Source organism: Temnothorax curvispinosus, unplaced genomic scaffold, assembly GCF_003070985.1.
Source record: "Temnothorax curvispinosus isolate PA1 unplaced genomic scaffold, ASM307098v1 QBEX01000637.1, whole genome shotgun sequence".
NCBI classification, from domain to species: domain Eukaryota; kingdom Metazoa; phylum Arthropoda; class Insecta; order Hymenoptera; family Formicidae; genus Temnothorax; species Temnothorax curvispinosus.
Window position 1 is genome coordinate 38,308 of NW_020210417.1, and position 18,976 is coordinate 57,283.

At 44.5% G+C, this 18,976-nt stretch overlaps 1 protein-coding gene across 3 annotated transcripts; it reads right to left on the reverse strand.

Annotated features, from left to right (window-relative positions):
• Positions 1-2,458: 2,458 nt before the first annotated feature.
• Positions 2,459-18,652, reverse strand: LOC112456588 (carbonic anhydrase 2). Of its 3 annotated transcripts, none has more exons than XM_025019243.1 (8): positions 18,126-18,652; positions 11,613-11,813; positions 9,722-9,843; positions 7,686-7,781; positions 5,965-6,079; positions 5,018-5,116; positions 3,594-3,772; positions 2,459-3,073 (listed from the first exon to the last, which is right to left on the reverse strand). In XM_025019243.1, exons 1-8 carry the CDS (start codon positions 18,160-18,162, stop codon positions 3,005-3,007), a joined length of 918 nt encoding a protein of 305 aa, XP_024875011.1. In that variant the 5' UTR covers positions 18,163-18,652; the 3' UTR covers positions 2,459-3,004. The 3 variants fall into 3 exon arrangements, with proteins under 3 accessions (XP_024875011.1, XP_024875020.1, XP_024875028.1); XM_025019252.1 differs by lacking the exon at positions 18,126-18,652 and adding an exon at positions 15,351-15,445; XM_025019260.1 differs by lacking the exon at positions 5,018-5,116 and having other exon boundaries at positions 18,126-18,651.
• Positions 18,653-18,976: the final 324 nt, after the last annotated feature.

An 18,976-nucleotide genomic window follows, 5' to 3' on the forward strand; every position in this document is an offset into this window, starting at 1 on the left:
GAGATCTCGATGTTGAAACCCACGAAGAGACTGATTGTGAGATTTACAACGTTGGATTAGAATAGACGTAAAAAAAAAAAAAAAATAAATGACCGAAAACAATCCGACGCTGGAGAATCTCGAGCTGTTGAACTTTATACAAGCGTGTAAAGCGTGCTACATCGAGAAATGATCCTGCTTTTTTCCTTGATACAATCACTCGTACGCACGGCGATTGCGCCACTTCGTCATCTCGTTGATGCCGCACGAGATGTAATATATATAATCCCGCGTATAGCTCGAGGGCGTTACGGCGTTTCAAGGAATCACACAGGTGAGGTCTCCTCACCTCGGTCGCTCTTCCACGCCTTCTCCCATACACGGGTTTCCTCCTCGTCCTCCGAAACTGGTCCCGACTACGAGCACCAAAGTTGGGTACGGTCGAGCGTTAGCGGTCGCTGGCCTTGTACCCTTTTATACGACGGAACGGAATAGAGGCTCGCTCGAGGCTTTCCAGAGCGAGAACTCATTTTCGGAGTCGAAGGATCGCAATAAGAGTGACAGAAAGCGAGCCGGATATTGCCGTACGAAAGCAAATAGAACGGCACTTTATTTTCTCTTTCTCTCTCTCTCTTTTTCTTTCTTTCTTTCTATCACAGTCGAGACTACGAAATACAAATACATACCATATCTCACGTCACCAACAATAAAATTAGAATATACATGTATATAATATATATAATAGCAAACGAATAAAAATCAAACGATGAGATACCGCCGCGACGAAAGAAGACGTTATCTTACAGCTTACAGAAAGACCGAAGGAACGATTCCTGAGAACATGTATGATAAGGTGTCCAAAGCGACCAGCATAATATATTCGACGCACGTCGCAAACTATAGTATACGATACGTAAAATTTGTGTATGGCATGAAATAAAATCCACGACTATCGTCTATTTTTAAGTGACTGTTGACGCTCAAGAGAGAGTTGCGGTCCACAAATTATTTTATTAATTCAGTTTAATTCTCATAAAAATCATTTTCCTCGCGCATTATGTTGGAGAATTAAAGTTAGAGAAAAACGTCATTAAAAAAAAAAAAAACTTTGCCAAGATAAATTCAGATTATCTGAAAAAATCAAGTCACGTCTCGTTGTTTTATCGGAAATCAGTCGGAACGCCGAGGAGAAAGATTTTTATATCAGCTTTTCAGAAGGCAAAAACTGATCGGCTCCACTTTTTATAAATTTCGTGATTTTAACACACGATTGGTTCACAATCTCACCGATTTTTTCTACTTATCTCATACAGTTGTTTGATTTGATTTATGACAGGCTTATTTTATCTTCGGACATACGTCGCAGCTACCTATCGTACGTATCATCAAAGTCGCTTCCGCGATAAAACGCCGGCATCTCACACTTGTTGCACGGCGCGACAAATCTCGGTTGGGAATATTTTGACAGAACAAACTCACGTAGTCTACGCTAAGCACACGAGGCCTGAATGAAGCCGTACGATGCGCCTCCGGGGGTCTTACCAACCGTCTCGTGCGTCAACAGTGGTACACACGATTTAAATACGATACTATTAACAACTATTCTCTTTTCAGATGCCGCGGTAACGTAACGTACAGCATCCAAGGTAGATCGTTGACCCGCGGCCACTTAAAGACGATGTGAGTCGACGATGCCTCGCGGACGGATCGATCGAGACAGAGTCCTCCTTGCGCGATGCACCACGAGCCGTTGTGTGCACGCAAAGAATTCACGACTCGTTATTAATATCTATCGATCTACCGCGTGTTATGTATAACGTGATACACAAAGAGCATCGCGCCGTGTCGCAATTATCGTTACGTTCCATCTTATCGTCAGATCGCGCGTCTTATATACGCACAGACACGGACCTTCTCGGAATTCCACGCGTACACGTGTAAGCAACGATTTTTAATTAATTAATGAGAAAGCGGTATTCCTCGCGCGCGCGAAGAACGGACGTTCTAACGTTGTTAGTCTACTTTTCACTCGTAATTGCTCTTGATTAAATTGAAACGCACACACTTGTATATATACATATATATATTAGTCACTACTGCAGCGTCCCTGACCGAACACGCTTCCTCCGTCGAAGGTATTTGATAAGATTCGAGATTCAGCCGACAAGCGATTTAAGACGATCGCGCCTGAAAAAAGGACGAGTTGGACGAATAATAAACTAAGCGCGATCATCTCAGGGACATGATACATTCAGACAAATGTCTAAATGTGCGAGTCCATCGATCGTATTCGAGACGGTGCTGAAAGTCGATAATTACCTGTCGTCGTCGCCCTCCACAGAGGAATAAATGTGGTTTTTTTTTCTCAACGCTCTTTTCAAAGTTTTTTTTAATAGTTCAGGTAGCGTACCTACCGTCGAGGAATATCCGGCTGGTCAGAGGTGCCTTGTATTAAAAATCAGCTTCTCGGCAAAAATCAGACGCGCTATGTATAGTTATCTTACGTGAAATTTACCATTTTTGCAGAGTAATGCGATTTTTTGTAAGATCGGCGCTTTGGTTTTGCGTGATGCATGAATTCACATAGTGATTCTTCGATAACGGTGCCAGTTAGATTGGTAAGGCCTACTTATTGTTAGCTTAGTGTGTAACTGCGTTAAATAACAGGGAGTACGCGGCGAGCTCGCAAGTCGCAGCTCACCGTGGCGCGAGCTAAAGCTATCAACTATTCTCGATTCGTCTCCAGGAATTTCCTGCTCGCGGCGGAAGTCTCTCTGCTAACTCGACGGAGTCGACTACAAAGAAAGCAAGGCTGGCGCCTCGCGAAACGCAAGGCGAGTCTTTTCGTTGATTAAATCGGAAGGCACGTTGGACGCTGGCGGTGCGTCCGCGTCGGCGGCTAACATCGGTCGTCGCTTCGGGGTCGACGGTTCGCAAAGAGCGCAGAGAGGATCGGAAGTCATTCCGTCCTCTGTCTCTTTCTGTCTCTCTCGTCTGTTGTCATTTTCCGGGTGGGGGCCGACGATCAGAAACTCCCGCACTCCCGCAACACGCGATTTCCCAGCGGCATCGGTGGACGGAAGTTGTTCATCACCTGCGGAGTGTCAAAGAAGAAGAAAGGTCGGGATTATATAAAAACGAGGGCGTGTCGCGCGGGGTTGCTCCCCCCCGTCGATCCGAAATATTATACATTCCAGCTCGTCGCCGAGACGACGCGGTGGCCGCGCGGTCGTCGACGTCTAAAGGCGTCCTGGACGCCTAAAAATAGCCTGTGACTGGTTCGCGGTATATCGAGCGAAAGAGAAGGAATAAAAAAAAGTGAGAAAACGCCGACTCGTTGCGACGATATGCATCTCTCGCGGCTGGAAAATGGTAATCGCGTCGCGCCGCAGAGGCGTTCGCCGTGTCACGTTGATCGCCAATCGGGACTCATTTATCAAACCGGGGAGGGAAAAGGGATATCGAGGGAAAACGATACGGGGGAATTCTCGGAACCGTTTAGATAAGGGACCAGCGACTCGCAACATGCGGGGGCAGCTGACCGGAGATAAAAAGAAGCAGCGTCGCGGAAACGGAGGTGCGATAATTCTTTCCGCGATACTTTTTTCGCTTACCACTCCGTGGTTCTCGTGGCAAGGGCACTCCTCGCCGCGCGGAAACTTTCGCAGATTGCGGAAGATGTTGAGCTGATGATGGGACACCTCGATGTACTTTTTGAAGAGGATCCAAGTGACGCTCTCGTTGCACGGCGGCGTCGTCAGCGAGCCCAAGTACGTCCAGTATCCGTTGTCGTCTAAACCAGAGGAAGAAATTGCAGTAGTTTCTCGCGCGGAAATAAAAGCGAAAGGAAATTTATTAAACTGACAACTAAAAGCGATAAAGAGACATAAATGCGATTGCTTAAATCAGTATAATAACATGCCATTGATGAGACTATAGTGACGCGTATTATATTACTTGATCGCATATTTTTAAACGATCACGTTTGTAATTGTGATTTTATCGTCCAACGCGATATAGCAGAATTAATGTCAAAATAGCTACGTCGCGTCGGATTTCATTTGGAGATCCAATCATATCTCGAAACCGATGTTCTCGCGATAATGTCTTTTAATGTCTGAATTGTTTCCCTTTTTCTGTCATCCTACCGCACGTCATACGAATCGCGGTTCAGTGATGGAGAAAATTACCTCGTGAATGTAATTTCACGATTTGATTAATGTACTGTCTGTCGGAGAGGTGTATTTCGTGTAAGTGCTGACCCTCCATATTCGTCTTATCTTTCGGTGTTATCGCTGATACCCGAGCGACATTTCTCCGAAATAATATCGATAAGTAACGCTAACGAGGACACACTACGAGGGTCTATAGGTGAACGTCTGAATAAAGGTCTACATAGGAATAGCTGAAATATATCCACACATGCGCAACGCTATATTAGGCATATCGGTTACAAAAGATAAAGAATCAGTGCGCACTAAGCAGGATTAAATTGTGAGGACACTATCGTTAACGTATATGATATTCGTGCAAATAATTCGCTTGCGAAAAATAAAGGAGTGGATACTAAGCGAGATTAAATTACGAGGACATTAAATTGTGATATTTGTACAGATAAACGCATATAAATATGTCATACAGTAAAATGAGGAACTTCCATAAACTAATATAGGGATTTGCATCGCGAAACAGCTGCTCCTCGCGCAAAAATAAATTCGTCTTTTTTACGTCAGGATATGGAAAAAAAACCAGTTACTGACTACGACGTGCAGATCGTCACATCATGCCAATCATTTTATGACATGCGTCCATCCCGACCGTGCGCGTTTGACATGCAAGGCTTCGGAAAATTGGAGGCTGCTGAAAAATAACCGTAGGATAATCGCGTTTCGAGGCGTTTCTTATTTTTTTCCGAGGCATTGCTGAAAAGCGGGAGCCCCACGCTCGAGCGCGTAGACATGCTCTCTTTTTCTCTCTCTCTCTTTCTCTCTCTCATTCTCTCGCACGAACTAGTCCAAGGCGATACGAACGTACGAACCTTGGAAATCCCATTTGTTCTCGTGGCGTGGTATGATTCGGTCGGCCCAGCGCATGCACGGATTCACGCATCTCTGCGTGCCGGCCCGTCCGCCGCGCACTGTGCGTGCACGACGCAAAGCGAGAGCACAAGGTATATGCGGGAGAAATTTCGTTAGTCGATGCGTTAATGCAGAGACACGCGCCAGGCGATTGTTAACGTTAACGAATGGCTTCCGTCATCTCGCAGACGGTTCTATTACTTTGTTGACACCGTTTAATGTTTGGTCTGACTTGGCTGCGAGCCAGGATTGCAAATATATGTATTATATATAATAATATAATAATATAATAAGCACGTCATCAAAGTTAAAGTTTATTTTTCAATTTTACAAGGCCCACTTTAAATTAGCGTCGTTTGTAGGAAAATCTTTGCAGATAAACGTGTCTTGAAGCATTTAAAAACTAAAGATTTAAGCTTTAAAGATTTATGCTTTTTCAAACATCACTCAAACATAATTTTTTTTTGCAAAGATACGTGACTTTGAAATCTTTTTTAGCGCTGATTTTAAGTGGCCTTTTAATTTTGTTGAGTAGTGTATTATATTATATTATATTATAATATTATTATAAGTATTTTATATCATAATATAAAATTATATGTATATATAAATTAATTAAAGATAGATGAGATAAAAGGAATTTTACTTGTCTTATTTTCGGTCTCATCAGCTGTTTCTCGTTCGAATTAATTAATTTACATAGGTCAAAACTATTACAAAGTTACATTACGTTTCGATCAGCTTGCGCAAACAGATTTAAGCTACAATTGAATATGAATATTACAGGAGGAACAACAAGAATGGATCACGGACACTATGCATCGATGAATAGACGGAATGTTTGATCAAAGAGACAATCACCAAATTACCCGGGCGATTATATTCGATCGGGTCGATTGTAACTTACCGGGAAGAAGTTTACCGGGGTCAATAGGTTCCGTAATTTCCACGACCTCGTACTTGTGCGAGACGTACGGTAGCAGTCGGGCGATTTTGTCCATTTCTTCGTGGGTTTTGCCGACCTGCAAGCAAATCGTTTGCTTTCCTTCCTTTCCGATTATAATGACACGCGATTTTACGAGGCCGAGACATAATTAAGCCGCTTTCTCTCAAGCTAACAAGCTATATTCTCAATTAAATCCTCCGATCAATAAAAAGATACCGCATATCCCAGATTTATGTGCGTTCCTGAAATTTAATATCTGTAATTTCATTTAAAAAAAAAATTCGCGACACTGAGTGTGAGTTGATAAAAGGCTCAGGAATTTATCGCGAATTTAATTAGCTCCCCTGTCGAATATCGTTGAACAGCGACCGTAATGATCGGCGAAACAGCGACACGAGGAACAAATAGACGCGATAAAAAACGCTCGACATTGAGCCGTTGATTACGCAATGTCATTTTTAGAATTGTCTGCCGCATTTTGTCGCCGTGTCGCACGTGGCGCATAAATTTCCTTCGATATGTTCGCGCGCTCTAACGCGACTTTGACGTGTCCTAAAGCTGTGCGCGACGTTTACGTAAGAGATAATCACGTTGATGCACCGGCGGGCGCGAGGAAAGCTCGCTTCGCGAGTATTTTCCTGTTCCGCGAGATTTATCGCGTCCGATCTCCGTAACAATGTAATTTCTCCCGCCGCGCCGCGCCGCGCCGACGAGAAGTGTATCATTTGCTCGAATAGAATTTTGCAATTGCGATCGTCGCGTTCTCCATGAGATACCGCGCAGCTGCAACCTAAATATTAGACACAAAGCGCCGTGCAAAGCGGAAGAGGATAATTGCCGTTGCACGCGATCGTGGTTATTCTTCTCGCTATACGAAAACGAATGCGAACGACGAACGCGCCCCGCCGAACGAGAACGCGTGTTTGCGTGTCTCGTTTTCGAGTCCGATACGGCGACACGGCGTAATTATGTCAACGTCTCTCGCCGTTTACATAATCGACCATTCGGCGACGATCGTGGCGGTGACACCTCCGCACCTCCACGGGGATTCTGCTTGTCTGCAGCTTACGTCTTATGTAAAATACCTAACTTGACTATAGATAGATAGATGCATATACTACGGCGAAAATAAGCGAATTAGAATCCCCGAGTGGAAGAGGTGTGGCTTCCGCGGGCTGACGACACGCTTGTATAAACATTTGACGAACCAATATATATTGAGTATTCATAGATGCAAGATATATATCGCTTTTGATAAAGACGAAGAAAGTGAAAAATACGTAGCTTTTACATTTTCAATATACACAGGAAAAAAGAATATTTTTGACTTGAAAATATCTTTAGTTTCAACGTGGAAATCTTGAAATGAGATTACATTGATTGCGTTAAACGAAGGAAACTTGCTTGAACAAAGTCATTTTATAGGTATATGGTTCGAGCAAGAAAAAAAATTGAAACAAAAAACTGAAATTCTTATAAAAAGAATTGTTTCATATGTACGAAACGACGAATAGTTTAATTTGAGTATAAGTTTTGATTTCATACTTTTTTTTCTGTGTAGTGCAAAAAAAATAAATGCAGTTCTAATCGGACTTATTCTAATTGTATAAATTATTTTAATATTCAACAATTAATTGCAACACGCACGTTGATCTGATAAAAACATTTATAACGTTACGAACCTTAAGGAAGACCCCCAGAACGGCCAGACCGTCAGAAGCTTTCGCGGCTTCGGCGAAGGTCTTGTACTTGCTTGTGTTCCAGTGCACAAGATGTAGCTGAAACCAAACGTTGTCGTCCAATGAATCTAAATCGTCGAGCATTAAGTCTAATAGCGGACAATCAGGGTGGAGCGGAACGGCAGGTCGACTGGCAGTTAACGAGTACTTAATCCTTGCAAATGGCCAATTGAGAAATATCAATTTCTGCATTTCTACCGTCGAGAAAGTCCGATGATCTTCAATACTTTTGTCCCGTTTTGATTATAAACCATTAACCATTTAGGATATTCTTCTTGGCCGTGATTCACGTTACTGGATCTCAAAGAAACTTCGTCAGCATCGTCGATAAATGATAATTGCGTTTGACGAGTAGTCGTTAGAGAGATATTATGTAATCAGTGCAGCAACTGGACGCTCTCTCTCTCTCTCTCTCTCTCTCTCTCTCTCTCTCTAAAATTCCGCGGATATCCGTGCATCCGATCGACCCGGTTTCCCAGATACGAGATCGCTACGGGGGGATATCGTGCATACATTCGCCGTGTTAGAGTCTTGCGATGAAGCGAACGTTGCGTCGCGGGGCTTCCCGGAAAAAGCGCGTCCGATGGAAGAGACGGACGTGCGCGGCGTTCGAACGCCGCGAAGTCATTGCGATCGCCAATTGACTCGCTAATGCGCTTCAGACTCAGGTCGTTTAATTATCATCGAGTTTCGGCCGGAAAGTCGCCGGTTAAGCGGCGCGCCTGTTTCCAAGAGAAATCGCGATCTGTCCGGGGAATAGAGTTTCGCGTCTGAATTCACATTCTAGAATAGTATACCAAATCGTCGCGTAATCTCAAACGTGTTTTGCTGCTCGACGATTATTATTACATACATCGTAAGACGAAGAAATTTTTCCATCGCATCGAAGAAGAGTCATCGATATTTTCTCGATCGGCGCCGGCAGGATCAAGCTGAAGTCACCTTTTTGATAGATTAGAGACTCAGTGCTGCGTAGACGATTGCATAATCGAAAGCGATTTAATCGCGAGTCGAGCAAACAAATTTATTTTACGCTTACAAAATAAGCCAGCAAGAGCACCGAAAAAATTCCCCACGATGAGCGCATCCGTCCCGGAATCGCGTCAGAAAATGTGCCCAGGAAATACGCAATTTTCTCCCGCGGTTAATTATCGGCATTCTTTTCGCAGTTCGCGAGCGGGCGTTTTGTTCGCGAATTGTTTTCGCCTTCGAAAATTCCTTCGGTGTCCACAATGCGCGCGTGTGTGGACGCATACATCTCGTTACGCGAGTCGGCTATTATTCGCGCACGCGAGTGGCGGTTTCGACGATAATGTCCATTATCGTTTCCACTCCACGCGCGCGTTTGTAGTTTCTTTCTTTCCTTATTCGCAAACCGATACACGCGGCTTTGCGGACGGACGCGCAGCTGCTAGAGCATAAAAAGACCTTTGACACGTCACACTATTCTATCAATGTGGATATATGCGACGATAATAGCGCATTATTTACGAGATAAATGAAACGTCTGCATAATTATATTATTAATGTTTGTTCGCAATTAGCGTCTCTCTATGCCGCGTTTCGCATACTCCATAAAGTTTTCTATTTTTATCCGCAGAAAAGCCATCTCTCTCTCGCGCGTCATGTTTGCGGACGACTAATAACTAGGACTAAAGCCTCGGTTTGTCTTCGGTAAAACGATCGCGCTAATAAATCGCACATGGCGCGGTTCTTGGACAAGGTCGACGTCGCTCCTCCTCGCGGATGGTCGGCAAACGGAGTGAATCATACTCTCAATGTGTGACTAGATTGTTAACGAGCTACTTTGGCTATCAAGTAGAATAATTGCACTCGCTCGTCGTACTCAAACCGTTGAGTTAAAATATAGTTAGCGGAGCGAGCGAATCCGAGGGCGCGACGTTTAAGGGCGATTACGTTAACGTTTTAAAAAGAATTTATTATATTCATTATATTCTGTTACTAATTATATTCCGTACCTCTCCGGCAAAGGCCTGCCCGTCGACCGTGTGTTCGGATCCTCTGGAATCGCTGCATCCCCAGTGACAGTGGTACTGCTCCAGCTTGTAGACGTCGTCCATCAGCGGTCCGCCGCTCAAAACTGTCGACAAATCGAGATATAATAGAGATTAGATGAGCAGATGCACGGCAACACTACTGCGATAAGATATGCAAATGAATGGGTAAACGTCTAAATTAGGTCCACGTAAACGTAGAAATTCTCGGAGCACGCTTCCACGAGGCGTCACGAACGGACGTAACGGCCGGGCCCGTGGCAGGCCGCTTTTATTACAGGATACGCTTGATTGGCCAAACCGCGCGGACGGGAACTATAACGAGAGAGAATCGTCGCATTTGCACTGCATGCGACGCATTTGCGTCGTGACGTATTTTATTATTTTGTGTTTCGCCTCCACTTTAACCGTGATAAATTGTTGGGGAAAATTTGGCGCGCCAAGTCTTGCGTTTTCACGGAATTTTCCTGTACAAGAGACTCTAAAATTATTTATTATGTACGGCAGGCGCGATGGAAATTTTCACAAGATGTTTGTGCGCTCCGAAAGTTATTTCCAGACCTTTATAAAATTCAATAAAAAAAACTACGTTGCTTCAGGAAGGCCTGCTTTATTTTACTTATCGATCGTTTGTGTGTTCTCGTATTTGTTTCCCCAGCAAATATGCAATTTTGCACAATATTGGCAATTTCCGTATGTTGAATTTCGAAAGAGGCCGCTTATCGTGACGAGTGCCTGAGAAGTGACGCCGCGACTTTATTATCGCGACATTCTATCTATTGTTTTGTGTCACATATCGCCGTACCGAGCGCTCTGCCCCGCTTCGTGCCACATATGAATACACATAATACGCCACGGCACGGTCGTCCTCATTTCGAATACGCCCCGAGCACTCGGTACGAAGGTAAAAGCCCTAAGTGTGGCACGAAGTCGACAGTGAAACCTTCGTAACGATACACACGAGTATGCGCGATCGGGTGCTTCGGCGCGAGAATTCGCTCGCCAGCCCCCTCGGGGCATGTATATATAATCTCGGAAATACATAACACCGTGACAATACAAATCGCATCGCGTTTGTTCCTTACGTAAGGTGTGCATGATGCACGAAATTAATAAAAAGCATTATGTAACTCATTCGTGCGGCGAACGCCTTTATACAACCCGCTGCAAGAAGCCGCGGATTTAACGCGGCTCTAATCGCGTTCGGCACCGCTGCCAACGTTAACATGTTTACACGTTTAAATGTTTACATGTTTTAGTACGTTTAAGACGGAATGCGAGGCCGAGTATCGCTGAACTGAATCGTCTAAAATTATACCCCGGATCACTCCATCGCTGGACGGACGAGCGCGGCGTATTGTACAGCGCCGGGATTTCGCAACTTGCGCCGCACTTTGCAACCGCGACGATCTGCAATTCAAAGTTTCGACCGCAATGGCACGGAAAAAAAGATTAACTACTGTAGCATTTTTAGGGACACCTAATATTTTTTTTTGCAGCGAGAGCTATAATTCAACAGTAGTAGCAAAACCTTTTACTCCAGCTGTCCCTATTTTGCAACTAAATTCGTTAGTAGCTAATCCTTTTTTCCATGCAGCCTCGGATTTCCCCTTCCTGCTTAGAAAAAAGTTTTTCGCTCACGTGTTTATGCAAAGCGTGAATCAACTCGAGATCGTCATCGATCGTCGTTAAATACAATCTATTCTATAGCTCTGAGCGACGTTTTCGTTGTTCGTGCCACGATAACTCGTCGTACAAATTTTTACTCTCGCAGAGAGGAGAAGGGGAAAGGGGGTGTCTGAAACGAGAAAAGAAAAATAATACGAGATTCCGTATCGCAAAGTGCGTCACTCACATGTGCCCTCGGCATCGGTGTCCACCTGCCAGCAGTAACCGGGATTGATCAGCTTCCGGGATGCGGTGGAGGGATATTTCCAACGCAGGGGTTTGCTGCTCAGAGCCTCGTGATCGGACTCCGCCCGCTTGGTCTCGATGTTCACCGGGCTCTGTCTGGAGCCGGCTGCCATGGGGAACTTCGTCACCCACGTGCTGGGTCCTGCAACACATACACATGCAAATTAAAAGAAAAAAAGAGGATAAATTCCAGTTACGTTGAAGCGAAGACAGATAAGGATCAGTATACCGAGAACAATGAATTTCGACAAATTTGTCGCGGTGACAAGAATCAGCGGAAATGAAGCAAACGAGCGATCATCCGAGATTTCTTCGGTTTACAATCAATCTATGAATATAATTTTGCGATAAGAATGGCACGTGTACCGTGACAACAAAGATAGTACCGCGCGCGGTGATACGAGCTCGAGCTCAAGCAAATTGAGAGAGTTCGCATGCCAAACTCCGAGCGCGAAACAAACTCTTTATCACGATGCACGTCACGTGCCGATAATAGATTCAAGTTCGCACTTATCGAAATTCCGGTCTACGTGGACCACTCCTTCAACCATAAAGTTTGTTTCTTTCCCACTTAGTACATACGGACACAAAAAACGCGAATAACGTTTGCAGAAGTAATAACATTCACTTATTATGACTTATTAACGACGCGATAAACGACGTTGGAGATAATCCATGAAGGCCACGTCGGGAACTTGTATGTAATTTATTATAAATGCAAATAAACTAACGAAAATGTTAATTAAAAAATGATGTCCGCGCGGATGTCATGTCGCGCGCCAATTTCGACGACACGCGAAAGCTGATCAAGCGCATTATCCTTAATAATTTCGCATGCTCCTTATCTGTAGACGTGCGTCACGTGCCGACGCATTAATCTTTCTTTATCGGGGCACGTGATCTCAATGTTGTTTGCTTTTTATAATTAGATGTCGAACGCGTCGCATGCGACAGATTGGGAGAGCTAAGAAAAATTAATACCTAAATTAAACAAGCTGATCGATTGATTAAGCGCGAGACTTGCAACGCTTGAATCTTGCGTTTAATTATGAGATCACTATGTAATGTAAGCGTTCGTGCGAATCTCACCTGACAAGTTGCGGTCAATCGATCGCCATCGCTCAGAACATAATTAAATTCGCGGAATTAAATTAATTGCTGCGATTTGCTTCATCATGTTACGTATTATACAATATAAGATCATACACACAGAGTATATTTATGTTTATATTTGAAAGAAAATGGAAAAGATTAACTCTGAGAAATCTAGACGGTATAAAATCCGGAATCCACAGAAAAGATAATATTTAAAAATTGTTAATTATTAAAAATTATTGTCATATAATATGAAATATGTGAGCGAAATATCAGAGTGACCCTGAACGCAAAGCCTCACGGCTGCATTTCATATTTATACGATGTTCGCACAATCGTCCATAAAATTGAAAGCGCGGAGCCGCACAGAGTGAAACGAATTAGTCATTCGCTGAGCGTAAGAGCGTAAGAAGTCCGCTCGCGGCATTGAGATCGGCGTGTCACGTGAATTCCCATTGAAGGATAGCTCCGCGGTAGTAACAAAAGCAGTCGTTTATCCGGCTCGAGCCGAAAAACGTCGCGATAACGGTACGCGAGCTCGCAACGCTTGCCACATAACTGATCAAAATGAAAGTTATCAGCGAATTGCAAACACCGCGAGAACTTTGAATGAAGGAGAGATAAAAATCAAAGATAATTAGACAATTATCTTTCACCATTTATATGCTAGCAATATATGTATCAGCTAGATAGTCTCAATATCTAAATATCCACTCGAGTTACCTGAAGATTATACTTTTGCCTACTTAATTTATTATTCTCGTGAATATTCGACTTTGATCAGTTCGCTTGCTGCTTAAGCACTCTTATGTAACGTCAAGTTTGCTTTGTATTTTATACGATTAACATAAGAGATTCCCATTATCGGGGTCAAGATTACGAAAGATTTCTTTATTCGTCATAACAGGCTTACTCGAGCTTAACCATAATAGTTAATTATCAATGTAAATGACGGAAAATTACAGTGACATCAAAATATTATTGCCGCTGAGAGATTGAGGCTACCGACATGGCTTATACTATCGTCAGTCGACGTGACGATTAGGATCCTTGTCGCAGTGTAGATAATAAGAACGACGCTCGTTTGAAGGTTCGTTCAACCTTGCAACACGATGATTCAACGAATCACAGGAAATATCATAAGGCCGAATGCGGAAAATCGTGAATGCATGGCACTTGGCAAATATTTCTCTCTCTTTCTCTTTCTCTCTTTCGATATTGCAATTCTTTTGTACCAACCAAAGAAACTTAACACACCTTTCGCACAAACACATGTGCGTTTTTCCACCTATGTATTATCAATGTAGTAATCCTGAGTCCATTAGCCGTCTGCATTATCGGAGAGCCCGTTATTACGTTACGTATAAAAAATGGTCATTAAATGACAGTGCCTCGTCGCGTTCTGCCACGTGTCATTCTGCGTCACGATATTTAGATACTTAGATATTTCTGTTGTGAAATCTCTCTTCTCATTACGTTTTATTTATATCCCTAATGCGCGTATAGCATTATATGTTAGATAGCAAAAAAAGAAAATTCCTATTCAATATTCACGAGTCGCGGATCAAAAGGCTAAACGGAGTCGATTTTCCTTTTGAACAGCGACTATTGCTATTCGCGTGAGCAAATATTAATTTTATAATATACGACATACATACTTAATCGTTAGGGAAAAGAGAAGAGATAACCACGCCGTTCGTATTAACGAATGCGATGTGCAAATAAGTCGTCGTACGTAGGCTTCACCTGCACGCGTGCATTATAAGCGCGAATGGCAGCCTAGAATGGCAGTCTGCGTCAGTCGGCGAGCAATTTGCAGGTAAATCGTCGCGAACGAAGACGGTGACCGCGCGACCGTTCGCGGGAGAGGATTTCTCCCGCGATTCTCTCCGATTTTTTATGTGTGTGAACTTTCTTTCTCCGCCGATATTCTCACGCGCGATTTACGTTGCACGCGCACGGTCATGAAATATTATCCTCTTCGCGCCCGCGGAACACAAAACGCGAGAGGCGGTAAATGGACGTGGGACCGTAAATTAAATAAAATCCTCGCAAGATGGCTGTCGGAGAGCTCGCTATAAAAATTCCAGACCGCGCTCGTAGATGTTTTGAGACTTGGCGTTACCCCAAAGGAAAATATAATCTCTTTTTTTTTTTTTAATTTTGATGTAACAATGAGATCACTTTCTATTTTTATCCCGGATGGAACTCGATTGAAATCGCATTCGCCTCAACCGACGACAACCTAAATCGATAGGGAGCATCGCGATAGCGAGTGGCGTACAAGTATATAATGCACGAATCGAAAACCCTTTTGTATAAAGTTTTCATTAATCTTTCAACGTCTTGGTCCTCTCTATTTGCTTTAAAAAGGACTCGGTTTGATTAAAAAAAAAAAAAACCTCGGTTCCGACTTGATTACGATGCGCTTTAACGTGTCAATTTGTAACTCCGAATTGTCACAGCTTGCGCAATCCACTTCGGCCAGTCGCTTGTTAGATCATACGCTATTACATCGCTTGCAATTATCTCATATATATGCTAATTAACAAAGATAGAATATCTGTCTTCTTCATTCACTTACAAGCACGATCAGGACCGACGTTCCGGTACTCGTTAGGCAGGGTGGAATACGCAAGTAAGGGGCTCGCCGTTCGCGATCGCGGGATTCCGTGCCCCGGAACGCCGACCTCGATTACCCCAAAATCCGAATTAATTTGCACGGGGCGTAATTTCATTTTCAAACGCCGTGGCGTGGCGTTCTGAAGATATCTAGAATAGAATTAGAGGAGTCAAGAGTGTATTATTCTACGCGCAAGACGCGTACTGGCAATCGGCCCCGGGCCGATTCGAAATTCTACGATCTACCAGTCGCGAGCCAAGATAAATCCGCTTGAAAAACAATCCCGCTCTCGGCCGCGGCGGGACGGCAGACCGCAATTACGCGAGCGGTGTCGTGGGAACGGCGGATTCTTCCGAAATAATTGATGACGGCCGAATCGCATCGATCAATTTCAAGCGAGCGGAGCCTCTCGCGAGTCGCGGTCGCGCGAGCGCGCGTTTAAACGACTCAATCATCCCTCTCTGCGAGATTTCGCCCTCCCCCCTCGTTTTGGCAACGGGCCGATCCCCGAGGATTCGTATATACGTCGAATTCCCCCGATTCTCGCTCGGCGCGCATACAAATCGGTCGAAAGATAGCGCTGACAAATTGACTCGAGATTAAGGGCGGTTTCGGAGGCATGCACGGCAACCCCGTGCGGCGGAACAAAGTGAAACTGGGTCTGCGACCCCCTCCGGCCTTTCGTGTGCGTGCCCGTCCGTGTGGCCCGCGCGCGTGTTAGGCGCGCCTGTATACACTTCCCCGCGCAGGGAACACAGGTGCATCGGCCTAACGGCACTACGGAAGAAAACTATTGATTTTCATTTACCCCGCGGAGTCGTGCCCCGCGTTCCACGAGGTCTGCGAGGAAAGAAGGCATCCCCTTTCCCCTCCCCCCCCCCGGCCCTGTGGTCGCTTGGCACGGCCCGTTCGCCCTGCATTCGAGCGGGAAGACAATGGCCCCGGGTCAGTGAGCCTGCGGTGCCATCCGGAAACCGAGACGAAAATCGAGCGAACGGGGACAGGGGACGGGGGAGGAGAAACGAAATGAGTTGAGCGACAGGGCTTTCCCTTCCACGAATTTCGATCTGTGTTCCGAGGTTCGCATGCTGACGACCGATGTCTAACATGTGGCCGCATTTTGACGCTACGGAGACGCGTTAATTAATACTGACAAACGAACGGCTTAAGGATCTCTAAAATATATATATTGTTGGATTAAATCGATAGTTAATAAAAATCATTGGAGCTAAAGAGCATTTGTGGAAAACCAGTCGAGATATCTTCGAGAGTTGTTGCGTGAAAGCGTTTCGCAGCGAAAGATTTTTAATGAGATATTATTATTTGAAGAATTAAGGTTGCGGGATCGATAATTCCGCTAAAGAAAAACAAGCCGTTATTCCAGAAGCGGAGTTTTTTTTTAGATTCCAATTTGAAAAGGAAAAACACGTCTTTCTCCTTTCCTTTTTAAGGAAAGTGATTTACACGTGCTGTCCGTCTTCTCCATTGTCTCTTATATTTCATAAAGTTTGAGAAAAGCATGCGGCCTTGCAACGAAATGAAAAAGTCGACGGGTCCATTGTCCAACTTTTTAGCGTTGGATGCGTTGACGGAGGAAGAGAAAGAAGAAAATCGGAGTAATTTGACCGTCGCGAAGGAAAGGAGAACATTTTTGCGTAATTTAACCGGAATGTCCTAAAGAAACTTCAATCAATCATCCTCATATTTTTGTTCGAAACGCACTTTCTACCGTTGCTTTTTTTTTCAGGTAGTGACTACTTCCTAGGAAAAAAAATATTCCGTTTTACAATGAAATCGCGCTTCGTGCCTCTTTCGCAATGGGATTCAATTAACTGCCGCGATAGGAATTATCGCGAACGCGTTTCGTTCGCCGTTGGTTAATCTGGAAACGAGATACCAGGCTTGCGGCTGCCAGCCAGCACTGATTGTAACGTTAAGCACAGAAATACCCCGGTTAGATATGTATATTGAATGCACGACGATTGACTAAGTGGCCAATCAATAATATCGATGCGCGCTTATCAGAGAAGTAATGTACGTACGAGGAAGACGGCCCGCGCGCGATTTACAGGAAAATCATCGATTTTACAATTACACGCAATTACACAATCGCGGGTATTAATTATCTTGAGAGTTACAATTTTCACCGAGACCCTTCTATCCGTTTTCCTCGCAATTTCTACTTTTACACATCCGTCCTGCTCAAGCGTGGTATTCATTTGCGATCCAAATTCGCGTGTAATTTGCGCGAGTCATTCCGGACACGCGCGACTCAAGTTTACGCGTAGCTTCGGGGGGAGCGCTTAAAACATTAACGAGCAATAATAAGGGAAAGTAGGCTTTGAAAGGTCAAACGCGGTTAGTTGTGCGTGAATTAACGCTCTGTGTGACATTAAATACAAATTATAAGTTGTAAACGTTTTGAGCCACCTTCAGCAACGCGGTGATAGATAAATTTAATAATTTCAAGTTTTTTGACGAACATAAGGTGAGTATTTAACAATTAAATGTATAAATACAGCGTAATTAAAAAAAAAAAATACCAGAAAAATTCTGCAAATATTCGTAGTCTCCAAAATATTCAAATTAGAAAGATTATAAAATCTATGATTTTTAAAAGGAAATACTAGAAAAATTCTGCAAACATTCATAGTCTCTAAAAAATGTTTCGACCAGCTAAGAAAAAAAAATTATAAAATCTATGCCTGAAATATTTCTATTTTTTTTTGTCCTTACCATTTCGGAAGTAGTCCCACTCGTCCTTCGAGCTCATCCTCGCGTCCAGTTCGGCCCGGGGATTCACGGGGAGTTGAGATCCGCGAAACTGAGGTCCGAGTAGAATTTGCACCCGCTCGTCTTGTCCGCTCGGGCGTCGACTCGCGTCGATCGGACGTACGAGCACTCGCGTTCCGCGGTCGTCGGCGCGTCTGGGAAGCGACGTCGACGGGATCGTCTCGACGATCGCGTCAGAATCCCGCGACGTTCTCGCGACGAGGGACGAAGGGCCGGCGCGGTTCGCGGCCTCGGCGATTTTGAGATTTCGCGAAACCCGTCTCGGGGGTTTCGCGAGATTTTAAATTCAGAGTGCGCGAGAAGAGTTCCCGGCCGAGGCTCACAGCTGAGCGCGTTTCTTTCCGAGCGGCCCGATACTTTCCCCGTGGCGGCCGCCGAGTCTCTGTCTCGTCTTTCCTTTTTTCCTTCCGCGATCGGGAAAGCGACCGACAGGCTTACGCGTACGACTCCTACGGCGGTAATACCGGCCGGCGCATCGGCACCGCTTTATATCGCGCGCGGTCACGTGACCGCGCGCGAGCGACAGCCGCGCATGCGCCGGTAAATATTTACACGTGCGCGCCCGCCACGCGTGCACACGTGCATGCAGCGGCGCATGCGACGCCGACGGATCGATGATCGATAAATAATAACTGGGATGTCTAATGTCTTATTCATACCGTGTTTTTTTCGCAAGATTCATTTCGCCATCAAATAATAAATAAATCTCTTTTGAATACGTTGGTATACGAGAGATCTCTGTTGTTTTCCTGGGCGTAATTCGATTTCTTGGATGAAGTTTGAAAATCTCCGAG

Excerpts from the sequence above, each read along its gene's own strand:
- LOC112456588 (XM_025019243.1), bottom strand. The coding sequence starts at position 18,162 with ATGAGCTCGAAGGACGAGTGGGACTACTTCCGAAATG. Across the intron at positions 9,844-11,612 it reads CACCGATGCCGAGGGCACAT|TTTTGAGCGGCGGACCGCTG; the intron begins GTGAGTGACGCA and ends ATTTGTCGACAG. Across the intron at positions 3,773-5,017 it reads GAACAAATGGGATTTCCAAG|ACGACAACGGATACTGGACG; the intron begins GTTCGTACGTTC and ends CCTCTGGTTTAG.